The 16,376-nt window shown below is 45.8% G+C and overlaps 1 protein-coding gene across 1 annotated transcript in view; it reads right to left on the bottom strand.

The window, feature by feature from the left end:
* The window catches only part of adgb (androglobin), a 219,124-nt gene that overhangs the window by 66,438 nt on the left and 136,310 nt on the right, over nt 1-16,376 (bottom strand). The window contains exons 25-26 of the mRNA XM_073051468.1: nt 13,882-13,998; nt 11,242-11,335 (exon numbers count right to left, since the gene is read on the bottom strand). Of these exons, the coding sequence (XP_072907569.1) occupies nt 11,242-11,335; nt 13,882-13,998 (211 nt within the window). The remainder of the gene's footprint in view (nt 1-11,241; nt 11,336-13,881; nt 13,999-16,376) is intronic.

The raw sequence follows: 16,376 nt of genomic DNA on the forward strand, positions 1-16,376 counted from the left end.
GAGCAAAATATACATCCAGGAAGAGCAAGATGACAGCAGGGGCAAGTTAGGGTGGATCGATAATTTCACATCATTGTTGTGCCGTTCTGACTTGCCTCAGGACATTTAATTCAGATTCTATCACTGACAAGCTAGACAAGTTGAACTTGTGGTGACCCACTTTCTGCGCAGGTGAACCGGCTCACAAATAGCCAGCGCGCGGGGAGAGACGCCCGGAGAGGGCGGGCACGAGGGATTAAATGCCAGCGCCGCGAAGTTTGAATAAACTAGTCTGAAAATGACTTACCGACTGCATGTTGTTATTTCAGCGCTGTATGTAGCACATCACTACATTGGTGACCCCGACGGTCCAAACGGGATTTGGACCAAAGATGACCGTCTCTTCATCTGTTCACGCAGTTTCGCTAAAACTGTCGACTTTCTGGACGCTGCGACCACGCATGTGGTTCAGCCAAGCAGAAGCCCAGTTCCAGATTCGGCAGATATCTTCTGATTCCACGTGTTACTATCACGTGGTGAGCGCCCTTGACCAGGAAACGGCCGCCCAGGTTGCGGATTTCATACAGTCGCCCCCGGAAGAAGGCAAATATGAAGCATTCAAAGTGCTGCTCATTGGGACCTTTGGCCTCTCACGGCGTGAGCGTGGTGCCCGCCTGCTTCACCTGGACGGTTTGGGAGACAGGCTGCCATCAGCATTGATGAATGAGAAGCTGGCTCTGGCTGACGGACACAAGCCCTGCCTCATGTTCGAGCAAGCGTTCCTAGAGCAACTGCCCGAGGACGTACATTTGCTGCTGGCTGACGCAGATTTCAGGGACCCCCGGAAGATGGCGGCTCGGGCAGACGTGCTGTGGAAAGCCAAGAGGGAGAGCGTGGTGTCCGTCGGTCAGATTATCAGGCCACACACCCAACAGCAGACCAGACCAGGCTCCGCGGGGGTGGGGGGGGCACATAACACAGAGGCAGAAGTGAGGAGGCCAGTGAACAGCGGTGTTTCTACCACTAGCGGTGGGGCACAGAAGCCCGCCGTTGTCGCCCGCCCTGCAAGGGCCAGGGCCAGGGCCAGCTGCCGCTAATGACTATGGCGGCTGGCCACCAGGACAGCCTCTTGTATGTCTGAGACAAACAGTTGGGACGCCGCTTCTTGGTCGACACCGGAGCAGAAATCAGTGTCTTGCCCCTGGCGGGGTATGACACCCGCAACAGGAAGCTGGGACCACCCTGAAGGCCGCAAACGGCAGCACGATACGGACCTATGGCACCCGCACAGTGCAGCTGCAGTTCGGCGCCAGCCGGTTCACGTGGGACTTCACACTGGCCGCGGTGGCCCAACCACTCCTGGGGGCGGACTTCTTGCGAGCTCACAGCCTGCTGGTTGACTTGCAAGGGAAAAGATCAGTACATACCGAGACTTTCCAGACGTCCTCCCTGGGTGAAGCCAAGTTGCCGGCCCCACACCTGGACTCCATCACGCTGTCGGACAACGAATTCACCAGAATCCTGGCAGACTTTCCATCGATTCTGGCACCGCAGTTCATGGCAGCCATGCCCAGACACGGGGTACAGCACCACATCCCGACCCAGGGACCACCCCTCCATGCCCGTGCACGAAGGCTCCCCCCGGAAAAGTTCTGCCTGGCGAAGGAGGAGTTCAAGAGGATGGAGGAATTGGGGATCGTACGGAGGTCCGACAGTCCACGGGCCTCCCCCCTGCACATGGTACCCAAAGCAGCCGGGGGTTGGAGACCATGCAGCGACTACCGCAGACTGAACGAGGCTACCACTCCAGACCGCTACCCCGTGCCGCACATACAGGACTTTGCAGCAAACCTGTATGGGGCAAGAATCTTTTCCAAAGTAGACCTCGTCCGGGATATCATCAGATCCCGGTGCACCCTGAAGACATCCCCAAAACAGCACTCATCACCCCGTTCGGCCTGTGCGAGTTCCTCTGAATGCCGTTCGGACTGAAGAATGCCGCACAGACGTTGCAGCGGCTCATGGACGTGGTGGGACGTGACCTGGACTTTGCGTTCAGCTATTTGGATGACATCCTTATAGCCAGCAGTAGTCGTCAGGAGCATCTGTCCCACCTCCGCCAGCTCTACTCCCGCCTGAGTGATTTTGGCCTCATGATCAACCCGGCCAAATGCCAGTTCGGTCTCGATACCATCGACTTCCTGGGCCACAGGATTACCAAAGACGGGGCAACACCTCTGCCCGCCAAGGTAGACGCGATCTGCCACTTTGCCCGGCCCAACACGGTCAAAGGCCTGCAGGAGTTCGTTGGTATGGTGAACTTCTACCACCATTTCCTCCCCTCAGCAGCCCGTATCATGCACCCTTTGTACACCCTGATGTCGGGTAAAGGCAAGGACTTTACTTGGGACAAGGAGGCCGGGGCTGCTTTCGTTAAAGCCAAGGAAGCCTTGGCAGATGCCGCGATGCTGGTGCACCCCAGAACGGACATTCCGACCGCACTCACGGTGGACACATCCGACACAGCAGTCAGTGGGGTGCTGGAGCAGCTCATCGAGGGGCGCTGGCAACCCCTGGCGTTCTTCAGCAAGTACCTACGACCACCCGAACTCAAGTACAGTGCTTTCGACCGGGAGCTGTTGGCACTGTATCTGGCAATCCGGCATTTCAGTTACTTCTTGGAAGGCTGTTCACCACGTTCACGGACCACAAACTGTTGACCTTCGCATTCACGAAGGTGTCCGATCCCTGGTCGGTTCGCCAGCAGCGACATCTGTCCTACATCTCCGAGTACACGACGGACATCCAGCATGTCTTGGGAAAGGACAACGTCGCGGCAGACGCATTCTCCAGACCAGCTGTCCAGGCCCTGTCCCTGGGGGTGGACTATGCAGCACTGGCAGAGGCGCAGCAGGCAGACGACGAGATGCCCAGCTACAGGACTGCAGTCTCGGGTTTGCAGCTGCAAGATTTTCTCGTAGGCCCAGGTGAGAGGACCCTCCTGTGCAACGTGGCTACTGGCTAACCTCGCCCTATCGTCCTGGCAGCCTGGAGGCGGCGAGTTTTCGACTCCATACACGGTTTGGCGCACTCATCTATCAGGACAACCGTCCAGCTGGTCTCCAGCAAGTTCACGTGGCATGGGCTTCGCAAGCAGGTCAGTGAATGAGCCAGAATGTGCGTGCAGTGCCAAACAGCCAAGGTGCAGCAGCAACTAAAGCCCCACCGCAGCAGTTCGAACCCACCCACCGGAGGTTCGACCACATTCATGTGGATATCGTGGGCCCCCTACCAGTGTCCCGAGGAGCGCGGTACCTCCTAACTATGGTAGACCAGTTCACGAGGTGGCCAGAGGCGGTCCCGCTCACTGACACATCTGCCGATTCCTGCACCCGAGCACTGATTGCAACCTGGTTGCACGCTTCGGGGTACCGGCCCACATTGCCTCCGACAGAGGCGCCCAGTTCACCTCCAGCCTGTGGTCGGCTGTGGCCGGCTGTGGCCAGCCTGTTGGGAATGCAGCTACACCACACAACTGCCTACCACCCACAGTCAAACGCTTCCACCGTCACTGGGTGGACGAGCTTCCCTGGGTCCTGCCTGGAATTCGCACAGTGCCCAGAGAGGATCTGCACGCCTCACCGGCTGAGTTGGTGTACGGTGCACCCCTGGCCATCCCAGGAGAGTTTATACCAGCCCCAAAGGGGCAAGAGGAAGAACCCGCAGCATTCCTGGACAGGCTACGCGAAAGGTTCGGCAACCTGGCCCCCATACCAACTTCACAGCACGGACAGACCCCAACCCAAGTACCCAAAGACCTGCAGAACTGTAAGTTTGTGTTTGTACGAAGGGCCGGACACCAGGCACTGCTACAGCAGCCATATGAGGGGCCGTTCTGGGTGATAAACAACAATGGGTCCACATACGTTCTGGACATTGGGGGGAGAGAGGAGGTTTTCATGGTGGACCGACTCAAACCGGCTCACAAATAGCCAGCGCGCGGGGAGAGACTTTGATAATGCACCTCTGACGTCATTTCCGCCCGGAGAGGGCGGGCGCTAGGGATTAAATGACAGCGCTACAAAGTTTGAATAAACTAATCTCGAAACGGCTTACAGACTGCGTGTCGTTATTTCAGCGCTGTGTGTAGCACATCGCTACAACCTCATTATTAATCTTACTCAAAATTAGTTGGGCTTCCTCTTTGATCTATTCAATTAGAGGCTGACTTTCTAGGTTATTTTGGAACAAAGTAAACATAAATAATGGGTGTGATATATTTTGCCACTTCTTTTGAGGTACACTGCAGGCTGTGTGACATGAAATCCAGGAAATGCAAGCCTTGAGTATTTGAATAGCAAAGCTTCAAAAGTCTAAGTCCAGCAGTCTATCAGCGAAAGCAGAGTAGTGCAAAGCTTTCTGAGCAAACAGCTGCAGCGGCACTTTGTAGAATCACAGAAATATACAAGTCCTTTCAGCCCCTCTCTCCCATGATGCTAACTCTATTTGCCCACTTTAGTTCTGCATCCTTTTACATTGTTCCAATGCAAATATCGGTCCAAATGCCTTTTAAACATTGCAGTTGCATTTGCTTCCACCACCTCCTCCAGAAGATCATTCCAGATGTTCACTACCTCCTCAGTGAGAAATATACCTCTCAGATCTCTTTAAACCTATGCCCTCTAGATCTGGATGCCACTACCTTGGGAAAACCATTCTGACTAAACATTCTAAACTCCTTGAACTATAGATCTTTATACAGTTACCCCTTGTCCCAGTAAAAACAAGCCCAAACTATCCAACAATCTTCTTAAAGCTGAAGTTCTCTATTCCAGGCAACATCTTGGCGAATCTCTGTACTCTCTCTGTTGCTACCACTTCCTTCCTGTATTGTGGTGACCAGAACTGTACACAGTACCTAGTCCACCTAGAGTTGGTCTATTCCTAAAACATCATGACTCCCAAAGAACAAGGAAAGAAAGGATCTTCAAACTCTGGTTGGGGCTGGAATAAAGTGCTGTAAAAATGACTTACCTAAAGATAAGATTGCATGAAGTTGGAAGTAATGTATTAGTATAGATAGAAAACTAGTTAACCAATAGAAGGCAGAGAAGTGGATTAATGAGTGTTTCTCTGGTTGACAGTCAGTGGTGAACAGAGTGCCTGAGGGCCCAATATATAACTGTTCATGACAGACGTTAACTGCTTAGAAAAGGGGACCGAGTGTAGCATATCTAAGTTTGCTGATGACACTAAATTGAGTGGAAAAGCAAATTGTGCAGAGGATGTAGAGAGTCCACAGAGAGATATAGATGGATTAAGTGAGCGGCCACGATAGAGCACAATATTGGTAAATGTGAGGTCATCCACTTTGGAAGGAGATTAAGATTAGCTTTATTTGTCACATATATATCAAAACATACAGTGAATGAAGCTGTTTGTGTATTCATTTTTGCAATATGCTGGGGAAGCTTGTGAGTGTCACTGCACTTCCATTGCCAACACAGTGTGCCTACAACTCACTAATCCTAACGCAGGGTTTTGGAACGTGGGAGAAACTGGAGGACCTGGAGGAAATCCACACCGTCAGATGGAGAACATACAAACTCCTTACAGACAGTGGTGGGAATTAAAACCCAGTCGATTAAGATCCGAAACAAGATAAAATTTGCAGATGCTGGAAATCCAAGCACCACACACAAAACTCAGCAGGCCAGGCAGCATCTATGGAAAAAAGTACAGTTGGATTTTCATGCCAAGACCCTTCAGCAGGATTAAGACCCAGTCAGCAGGCATGGTAAAACGATTGTGCTAACTGCTAAGCTACCATACTACCACATACAATAGAAAATCAAGTTATTATACTGTGGTGAACTACATATACCTGTCTGGACACGCCCCCTGCTGACTGCTCCTGTGGCCCCTCCTACTGACCGTGGCTCCTCCCACAGACCCCAGTATAAAGGCGATTGAGGCCTGAGCCCAGCCCTCAGTCTCCAGGATGTAGTATGGTGGTCAACTACTGCTTGTTCTTTCTTCCAGTCAATAAAAGCCAATATCTCGCCTTCACATCTCAGAGAGAGTTATTGATGGTGCATCATATACAAATAGTGAAAGATTACTGCATGTGTTAGAGGGACTTGGGAGTGCTTGTGCATTAATCGCAAGAAGTTGGTTTGCAGATGTAATAGGCTATAAAGAAGACAATTGGAATGTTGGCCTTCATTGCTGGAGGGATTGAACCTAAGAGCAGGGATTTAATTCTGCAACTGTACAGAGTACTGGTGAGGATGTATCTGGAGTACTGTGTGTAGTTCTGGTCTGCTTACTTGAATAAAGACACTCTGGCTTTAGAGGCAGTACAGAGGAAGTTCACGAGGTTGATTCCAGAGATGACTAGGTTAACCTATGAGGAGAGATTGAGTCACCTGGGACTATATTTGCCAGAATTCAAAAGAATGAGAGGTGATCTTATAGAAACATATAACATTATGAAATGATAGATAAGATAGAGGCATGAAAGGTTATTTCCACTGGCAAGTGAGAAGAGAACTAGGGAACATACCCTCAAGATTCAGAGAAATAGATTTAGGATGGAGATGAGGTGAAACTGGTTTTCCCAGACAGTGGTGAATCTATGGTATTCAGCCCAGGGAAGCAGTAGAGGCTACCTCATTAAATATATTTAAGACATCGATAGATTTTTGAATTGCAGGTGTATTAAGGGTTATGGGGGGAAAACAGGTAGGTGGAATTGAGTCCAGATCAACAGACCAAATGACCTGTTTTTGCTCCATGTTGAGAGAGAAAGTGGTAAAGGTTTTCTAATATCTATGGAATAGATAGTTTGTTTGAAATTCTTTATCTCTTAGGAAGAACAAGGAACAGACATCAGTCCTGTAATTCAGGCATCTGAATTCTGAGATTCCATTCAAAGGTGAGAAGCAAATGAGATCTGATTGTACTGATACTTACAATGTGTCTGTGTAGAACAAATACTATTGACAAAAGATCTGAGAGAAAACATGACAAAACCAGTTCAGCAGGCATCATGAAAATCATTTCCTTTGTTTCCTTGAGAAGAAAGGCAGAAGAACGATGAAAGATCTAATCACAGCCTGGTGAAATGCAGCTACAGGAGATTCATAGATCAGTGTTCTAAATCTAAGAACCCGCAGTTACTTCCTTTCAGTAGAGCATGTTTGCTGATGATTCAGTTCCATTTGTAGCTGCAAAGTAAGTCTATGCCTGCATATAGCATGACCATGTCAACTTTCAGGCTTGGTCAGATAATGGATTTAACATTTGTGAAATACTATAATCATTTCTAACTAGAGATGCTACCTAACTACCAATTCTTTTCATTCATTGAAATTATCATCATAAAATTTAAATCAACATCCTGGAAGTAAACACAAAATACTCTGCAGATGCTTGGGTCAAAGCAACAAGCACAACATGCTGGAGGAATTCAGCAGGTCGGCCAACATCCGTGGAAACGAACAGTCAACATTTCAAGCCGAGACTCTTCGTCAGGACTGAAAAGGGAGGGGGCAGGTGCCCTATAAAGAAGGTAGGGGGAGGGTGGGAAGGAGAAGGCTGGTAGGTGCCAGGTGAAAAACCAGTAAGGAGAAAGATCAAGGGATGGGGGAGGGGATAGGCAGGAAATGTGAATGTAAGGGGAAAGCACTATGGGTAGTAGAAGGAGGTGGAACCATGAAGGAGGTGATAGGCAGCTGAAGAGGGGGCAGAGGGAAACTGGGATGGGGGAAAGGAGGGTGAGGGAATTACTGGAAGTTGGAGAATTCAGTGTTCATGCCAAGGGGCTGGAGACTACCCAGACGGTATATGAGGTGTTGCTCCTCCAACCTGAGTTTGGCCTCATCATGGCAGTAGAGGATGCCATGTATGGACATATCCAAATGGGAATGTGAAGCAGAGTTGAAGTGGATGGCAACCGGGAGATCCTGTCTGCTGTGGCCGACGGAGTGGAGGTGCTCGACGAAGCGGTCCCCCATTCTGTAGAGGAGGCCGCACTGGGAGCACCAGTATGACCCCAATAGATGACCCCAACAGACTCCAATAGATGACCCCAACAGACTCACAAGTGAAGTGTTGCCTCACCTGGAAGGGGCCCTGAATGGTGGTAAGAGAGGAGGTGTAGGGACAGGTGTAGCACTTATGCTTGCAGGGATAAGTACCAGGTGGGAGATCCGTGGGGAGAGACTTATGGATTAGGGAGTTGCGGAGGGAACGATCCCTGCAGTAAGTGGAGAGGGGTAGAGAGGGAAAGATGTACTTGGTGGTGGTGTCCTGTTTAAGGTGGCGGAAGTTGCGGAGGATAATATGCTGGATCCGGAGGCTGGTCGGGTGGTAGGTGAGGACAAGGGGAACTCGGTCCCTGTTGTGGTGACGGGAGGATGGGGTGAGGGCTGAAGTGCGGGAAATAGAGGAGATGCGGGTGAGGGCATCATTGATGATGGCAGAAGTGAAACCACGACCCTTAAAGAAAGAGGACATTTCAGACGTCCTGGAACGGGAAGCCTCATCCTGGGAGCAGATGCGGCGGAGATGGAGGAACTGGGAATAGGGAATAGCATTTTTGCATTTGGCAGGGTGTGAAGAGGTATAGTCAAGGTAGTTATGAGAGTCAGTGGGTTTATAGAAGATGTCAGTGGACGGTCTGTCTCCAGAGATGGAGACTGAGAGATCGAGAAAGGGGAGAGAAATGTCTGAGATGGACCAAGTGAATTTGAGGGCTGGGTGGAAGTTAGAGGCAAAGTCGATGAAATTGACAAGCTCAGCATGGGTTCAGGAGCAGCACCAGTGTAGTAGTCAATGTAGTGAAGGAAAAGTTGGGGAGCAGTACCAGTATAGGTTTGGAGTGTAGACTGTTCCACATAACCAACGAAGAGGCAGGCATAGCTGGGGCCCATGTGAGTGCCCAAAGCTACACCCTTGGTCTGAAGAAAGTGGGAAGAGCCAAAAGAGAAGTTATTAAGTGTGAGTATCAGTTCCGCCAACTGGAGGAGGGTGGTGGTGGTGGGGAACTAGTGAGGTCTATTGTCCAGAATGTAGCAGAGGGCTTTGAGGCCTTCTTGATGGGGAAAAGAAGTGTGTAAGGATTGGACATCCATAGTGAAAATGAAGTGGTCGGGACCAAGGAAGTTATTGAAGAGGTGGAGGGCATGGGATGTATCCTGCATGTAGGTGGGGAGGGACTGAACATTGATGGGTGACAAAATGGAGTCCAGGTAGGCAGATACAAGTTGGGTGGGGCAGGAGCAGGCAAAAACTATGGGTCTACCGGGACAGTCAGGCTTGTGGATCTTAGGGAGGAGGTAAAACTGAGCAGTGTGGGGTGTGGGAATTATTTGGCTGAGGATGGAAAGTCTCTGGAGTTGATAAGGGTGGTTATGGTACAGGAGACAATGGTTTGATGTCTTTTGGTGGTATCCTGGAAGGTTGTGGTGGTGGTGTTGTAGTCACCATTGACTCGTACTGTAACTGGATCAGCCTTGTAAATACTACAGCCAAAAGAGGCACTCAGAGGGGGGGCTATTGTTGGACTGTAGTGTAGAATTGTTATTTTTCTTGTAATTTAACTTCTTATGCTTGTTTGTATTTTATACAACCATCTATACACATGTATTTGTTCAGTGAGTTTTTTTGGTGGTTAGAGTTGCCTCTGTATATTTTTGCAAACTTCCTGGTTTCAGTGGTGGGTGTCACATTACTTGAATCTGGCTACTTAGTTGGTTAATGTTATCAATGGAATTTCTGTTATCAGTAGTCTGGTCTAAGGAGAAGATACTACCTTCCAGACGGGTCTTCAGCTCCCGCCTCTTTCTTTCTCTTTGTCTCTCAGGATGCTTCTTCCTTTCTACTTCTGCTGTTGTAACACTTAATGAAACAATTGCAAGCAAAAAGTATTATGCCTTATTCTTAACTTCTGAAGAACCTGAAGCATCAGGATCTGACAGTATCCTGCAGTGTTTGAGTCACTCATGACTCCCCTAAACTTTTCTACTAATGAATATAAGGTGATTGATAGATTATTATGTAGATTATGTCAGCCTCAATAATCCTCAACAAGTTAAACATTATACTGGGCAACACAGTTTGCTCCATCAGAATTCCCTCTGTAAACCTGAAAATCTGTTTTGTCTAATACTAGTGAACAAAATTAACTGCTACAAACTGTCAAGGCAACTCTTAGTTAACAGCAACTCTTAAGCCAGAAAATGCTAGTACTTGGAAGTTCAAAAGCATGGGAGCACTATAACCTCATGACCAAATCACTGGGGTCCTGGGGAGTATTGTTCAACAGAGAGATCTTGAAGGACAAGTATATTATTTCTTAAAAGTGGCAACACAGTTAGGCAGATGGTGAAGAAAGTACTCGGTATTCTTGCCTTCATTAGTTAAGGTATTAAACATGAGAACTGGGATGCTATGTTATAGTTACACAAAATGATAATTAGGTTACAATTGTAGAAAATCACACAATTCTGCTATAGGAAAGATGTTATTATGCTAGAAAGACTGCAGAAATGATTCACAAGGGTGTTGCCTGGATTGGAGGCTCAAGTTATTAGGAGGGATTTGATAAGCAGTGTCTGTTTCTCGTGATGAGAGGCATAGAGAGGATAGATAGCCAGAGTCCGTTTCCCATGTGAGTTGTGTCTAAAACTAAAGGCCATAGGTTTAAGGTGAGAAAGAGAATTTTTCACACAAAGAATACCTGGCATCTAGAACAGGCTGCCAGAGGAGGTGGTGAGGGTTAGGAACAATAACAAGATTTAAGCGGTATCTGGCAGGTACTTGAATAAGCATGGCATATAGGGATAAAGGATTAACGCAGGTAAGTGCGATTACTGTGGATATAGATAATTGACAGCTTAGATGCTGTGAGTTGAAGGGGCGGTTTCTTTTCTCTGAAGCAGTTAGCCAGCCTGAATGCTTGCAGCCAGGAAATGAAAGCAAACCTATGTGGATGAAACACTGTCTTTAAATTAACTGGAGAGGTCCTCCAGTTACAATAAGCTAGGACCTTATTTTCTGGGCTTGTATTTTAATTTTCTTATTTTTTATTTTGTGAAACAAAGTAGCTTTTAATTAGTGCAAGTAATACTTCAAATAACTTTACTTCAGGGATATGATGTGGTAGAAAATATTGATGAGCAATTAAAAAAAATATTTTAAGAAACATTCCCTTTGAAAACCTATGCATGGGATTCACTGATATTCAGTGCATTATACCTGAGCAAATATAAGCCATTTTCCTCTGTGTTTGACTCTAGAAGAGAGCGAAACTGATCCAGGATATCTTGGATATATTCATTTTCTTCTGTCCCTGTATTAGTACAAAAGAATATGTGTCTTAGGAGTTACTAATCGACTTTATGAATGATCAACTAATTCTAAATTAGTTCCAATATTGAGAAGTATTATCTTGTATTTTAATCTTCAGAATAAAAAGGCACACACTGCTTGAGCATAGAATGCCTAAATAGGGTAAAGAAATGAAGGGAATTAGTGGTATTAGGGGAAGGGATTAATACTCGCATGAATCATTTGTGATGAGTGGATTGAATAATGTTGAATACTTGGTATGGAATACTGTTAAAAACAAACTAAACAGGGAGGTTCATTTCTAAAGAGGCAGAAATGAAACCCAAACAAGTAATACTAAACATAATTTTAATCTTAGGCCATATTTGAAGTATTGTCTACTGTTCTGATCTCTGATTTATAAAGAGGACAATCACAGAACTAAAAGCATATAATTATCAGGACTCATAGGACTTCCTATTGTATAAGGTTGGGTTCAGCTGGTAGCACTTTAGCCTCTCAGTAAGAAGATGTGGGTTCAGTCACAAACAAGAGAAAATCTGCAGATGCTGTAAATCCAAGCAACACACACAAAATGCTAGAGGAACTCAGCAGGCCAGGCAGCAACTATAGAAAAGACTATAGTCAACGTTTCGGGCCAAGACCCTAGTTCTGATGAAGGTCTCGGCCCGAAACATCAACTGTACTCTTTTCCGTAGATGCTGCCTGGCCTGCTGAGTTCCTCCACCATTTTAGATATGGGTTCAGGTTCAGCTCAAGATCTATGAATACTAGAATCTATGCTGATACCTCAGTGCCATACTGAAGTATTGCTGCACTAACATACTAAACAAAGACAAGCTTCAGTCTGCTCAGTCATTCAATAAATAGGGGCACGGGTACAAAAGTAAGGAAGCTATGAAGAATCTTTACAAAACCGGGGCCCTATTTTCTTCAAGAATTTATCAACCTTCCTATTACTTATCATATACTGTCCTTTTGTCCCAGTACTCCTTTAGAATTCAGCATTCTAGTTTTATGTTGTCTCACCTCATTCTTCTTGTCAATATGTAAAACTTAGCATTTTTCACTGTTGCCTTTCATCAAATTTTGGCGTAATGGTTATGCATGGATACAGGCTCCCCACTAGCTCAATGTAACAGCAATCCATTTATTCCAATTCTCTGTGCTCACCCATAAATCCTATAAGTTCTTTCCTTTTAGACAATTACCCTGCTCCTTTACAAACATTACAATTGAATCTGGTCCACTACTACTCCCAAAAGTAATTTGCTCTTTCCATTAGTTTGCTTGGATCCTCCTGGAAGTCAATTAATATCCTCCTCACAGTTAAGGATATTTCCAACATTTGCGTCATCTGCAGATTTGGAAGAAGTGACCTTTTGGAAGGAGAGGAATAAAAAAAAATCGCAGGTAAGTGAACTACATAAGGATTTAAGTGTTCTTGTACAAGAATCAGAAAAAGTTAGCAGATAGGTGCAGTAATTTGTACGAAAGGCAAATAGATTGACCTTTATTGTAAGAGGGCTGGAACTTGGAAAAAGGAAAATACTATTACCATTGAAAAGGGTACTGCGGAAGCCACACCTGGAGTTCAACACAAGAAAGGATATACTTTGGAGGCAGAACAAAAGTAATATCTGGGAACAGTCAGTTATCCTATCAAGAGCAGCTGAAGGAATTAGCTTTATGCTCTTCAGAGTTCAGAAAAATAAGGGGTAATCTTATTAAAGCTTATAAAATCCTTGGGATCACAACAGGAGAAATATCAAATGTTTCTAATGGTGGGAGAATCTTACTTGATGGGACATAGTTATATGATCAGGGTGGTCATTTGAAACTCTAACTTCTCGCAGAGAATGGTGAATCTCTGCAATTTCTTAACTCAGAGGGTTATGGAGGCTGGATAAACTTTTGAAAAGTCTGGAAATTGAGAATGATGGGGAACTGGCACAGATGAGGAAATGAGGCCTGAGGTACAATCATACTGAATGATAAAGCAGTGTCGAATGACTTAGTCCTGCTATTTTCTAATGTCATGTTCCTATATCTTTAATGTTGATGGTTGATGCATAACACACACTGCAAATAAAGATGGACAACAGATACTGCACACATTCTCAGAAGGAAGTTTCTTTGAAGTTTAGATGCTTGTTTTAAGATTCTAACTGAGTTAAGGTGCTGCAGACAGACAAGTCAAAATGCACTTTACTTTTTTTAAAGTAAAAATGGAAGAATCTACAGCTGCTGGAAACCAAAAACAAAAACAGAAAATGCCAAATGGACTCAGTAGGTCAGAATGCATGCTTTTTACCATTGAGTAGAAGCACCTTGTGTCCTACAGAGCTACAGACGCGGCCTGATCTGCCTGGTCTATACTCGGGCAAGAGATAGGGGTAGAGGACATCACACCATATTAACTGGATGAGTCCCATATTATGTGATGGAGTTAAAATCAACTTCATGTTTCCCACAAAATTAGATATTGCACAACAATACTTGATCTCGGAAGCAAAACTTAAATTCATTCATCACTTAATTTCTTACCTACTGATCTTGCCTTGAAAATAAATTGAACACTTTTACTTCTCCACCAGGCTTGCAGTTTAATAATTGCTTTTTCTTCTTCTTTAGTCGGGGTCCTGTTCTGCCACTTTTCAGGCACTTTGAAAATAGCATTATTAAAACATGAAATTAATGATATATTACAGTTCTATTCTATAAACAGAACATAGCAAAATGCCTAATTTTTTTAAACATCATCACAGTTGTCATCAAATTTTACTCTCTCTTGCAACAGTATCATTAGCTTCAGTACATAGCTTTCACAGATGAAGTCATTTTGAAAACCTTTAGGCACCAAGATTTATAATGCTCACATCAGGAGGTTGCAGTCAAGTAAGTGTAGGATTTCTATATAGGTTGAAAGAGGACGTGTGGAAATGTGCACAAGAATTGCAGATCCTACCTATCAGCAGACCATTAGTGCAAACAAAAAATGACAACACAGCTGAGTTACTTCTATGTTTGATTTTGGCCGATGAAGTAATAAAGTCAGTTAAGCTCAATAATAAATGGCTGCAATCTGTTATAAGGCCAGTTTGAGTAATAGCATTGGCATTGAAAGCTAGAAAACACTAGAAAGTAAAATAGGAGCTCTTCTTGGCAGAAGAGTTAGATGCATCCATGACCTTGCCAGTCACTGAAATTGAACATAATCTTCTACCAACAGCTCCATTATCTAAATGTATGGGATCAAACAGCTTCATCGAGCACCTTTGCACTGTCTACTACAATAATCAAGATTTGCTGGTGGCCATTCATTTAAATTATACTTTCCATTCCCACTTGACACATCGATCCATGGCCTCCTCTATTGCTACAATGAGTCCACTCTTGGGTTGGAGGAGCAACACCTCATCATCTGTCTGAGTGACATCCAACCTGAAGGCATGAATATTGATTTTTCTAGCTTTTAGTAATTTCTTCTCCCTCTCTCTTCTCTTTTTTTCAATTCCCCATTCTGGTTCCCCTCTTACCCCTTCCCTTCTCCACACCTGCACATCACCTCCCTCTGGTGCCCCTCCTCCTTCCCTTTCTCCCATGTTCGACTCTCCTCCCCTATTAAGATACCTTCGTCTTCAGCCCTTTACCTTTTCCACCTATCACCTCCTGGTTTCTCACTTTATCTCTCCTCCTTCACCCATCCACCCTCCTCCTCATCTGGCTTAATTTATCATGTGCTAGCTTATACTCCTTCCCCTCCCCTTATTTTCTTACTCTGTCTTCCCCCTCCCTTCCCAGTCCTTACTAAGTGTCTCAGCCTGAGACATTGACTGTTGCTTGATCTGCTGAGTTTCTCCAGCATTTTGTGTGTGTTGCTCTGTATTTCCAGCATCTGCAGAATCTCAATCTCATTCTCAACTTTCCTGATGTTGCTGGAGAATCACCTCCAAAAACTCCTCTTTCTATACTCACAAATTCTTATCTCTAGCATTGCAGAGAGATCTATCTCTAGCACTTTTGTGTTCCTTGGCAGTATAGTGGATTAAACTCAGCTTCAGTCTCTACATGGACACTGATGACATCCTAGTCTGTGTCATCAATACTTTTTGGACCACTCCACTCTTTCTAAATTATCAGACTGCCCTTTATTAAAGAGAAATACATTTTTACATTATCAGTGTATTGGCTTTTGGGAAGCCAAAATCCACAAAAGTATCTGAAAGTGTTCTGAGGTCAAAAGACCCTGCATAGTTGCAAATCTTTCCAATCCACTCTCTTTCTGGCACACTCAGCACCAGGGCTAATGGTAATCTGAGCCGCCGAACATTTTAAAAACTAATGTCTGCCTAAGTCCTTTGTTTTGAAATTAAGATAAAATTTGCATCAACATTGGAATATTTTCTGGTTGGGTGACACAGGTTACGACCAGTAAAACAAGCATAGAGGCTTGCACGGAAGTGTAAATGAATCAATTTTACCAATTCTAGGGTGGCATCATTGTACTCTGGCCATTTCAGACCATGATAAAATGCACAGAATACAACAGTTTATGACGTTCTCCCAAGCCCGGCCAACCTGCACAGGTGAGGCATGGCAAACACTTCAGCATGCCAACAGTGCCAGAAGAGGGGCACTTTGGAGCATATCCTTAGTTGCTGCCCGAAGGCATTGGGGGAAGGGCAATACCGCTGGTGCCATGACCAAGCCCGAAGGTCTATGGTGGACGCAATCAGCACAGCAATTTAAGACAGCAAAAATCAGCACACTCCCAAACAGTCCATCACCTTCATTAGAGCGGGTAGAAGGCTCAACATCGGCCTAGCTCCTTGGGAGGGCTTCTTGCCACTGCACAAGACTGGCAGCTCCGAGTTGACCTAGAGAGGCAGCTCAAGTTCCCTGAGGTCATCGCAGCTACTCCGCTCTGCCCGGACATGGCGTTAATATCCAAGTCTACAAAGCAAGTGGTCCTGCTGGAACTTACTGTCCCCTGGGAAGACCGGATTGAAGAGGCCAATGAGCGCAAGAGGGCTAGGTAC

This window comes from Hemitrygon akajei, chromosome 7 (assembly GCF_048418815.1).
Source record: "Hemitrygon akajei chromosome 7, sHemAka1.3, whole genome shotgun sequence".
Lineage (NCBI taxonomy): Eukaryota > Metazoa > Chordata > Chondrichthyes > Myliobatiformes > Dasyatidae > Hemitrygon > Hemitrygon akajei.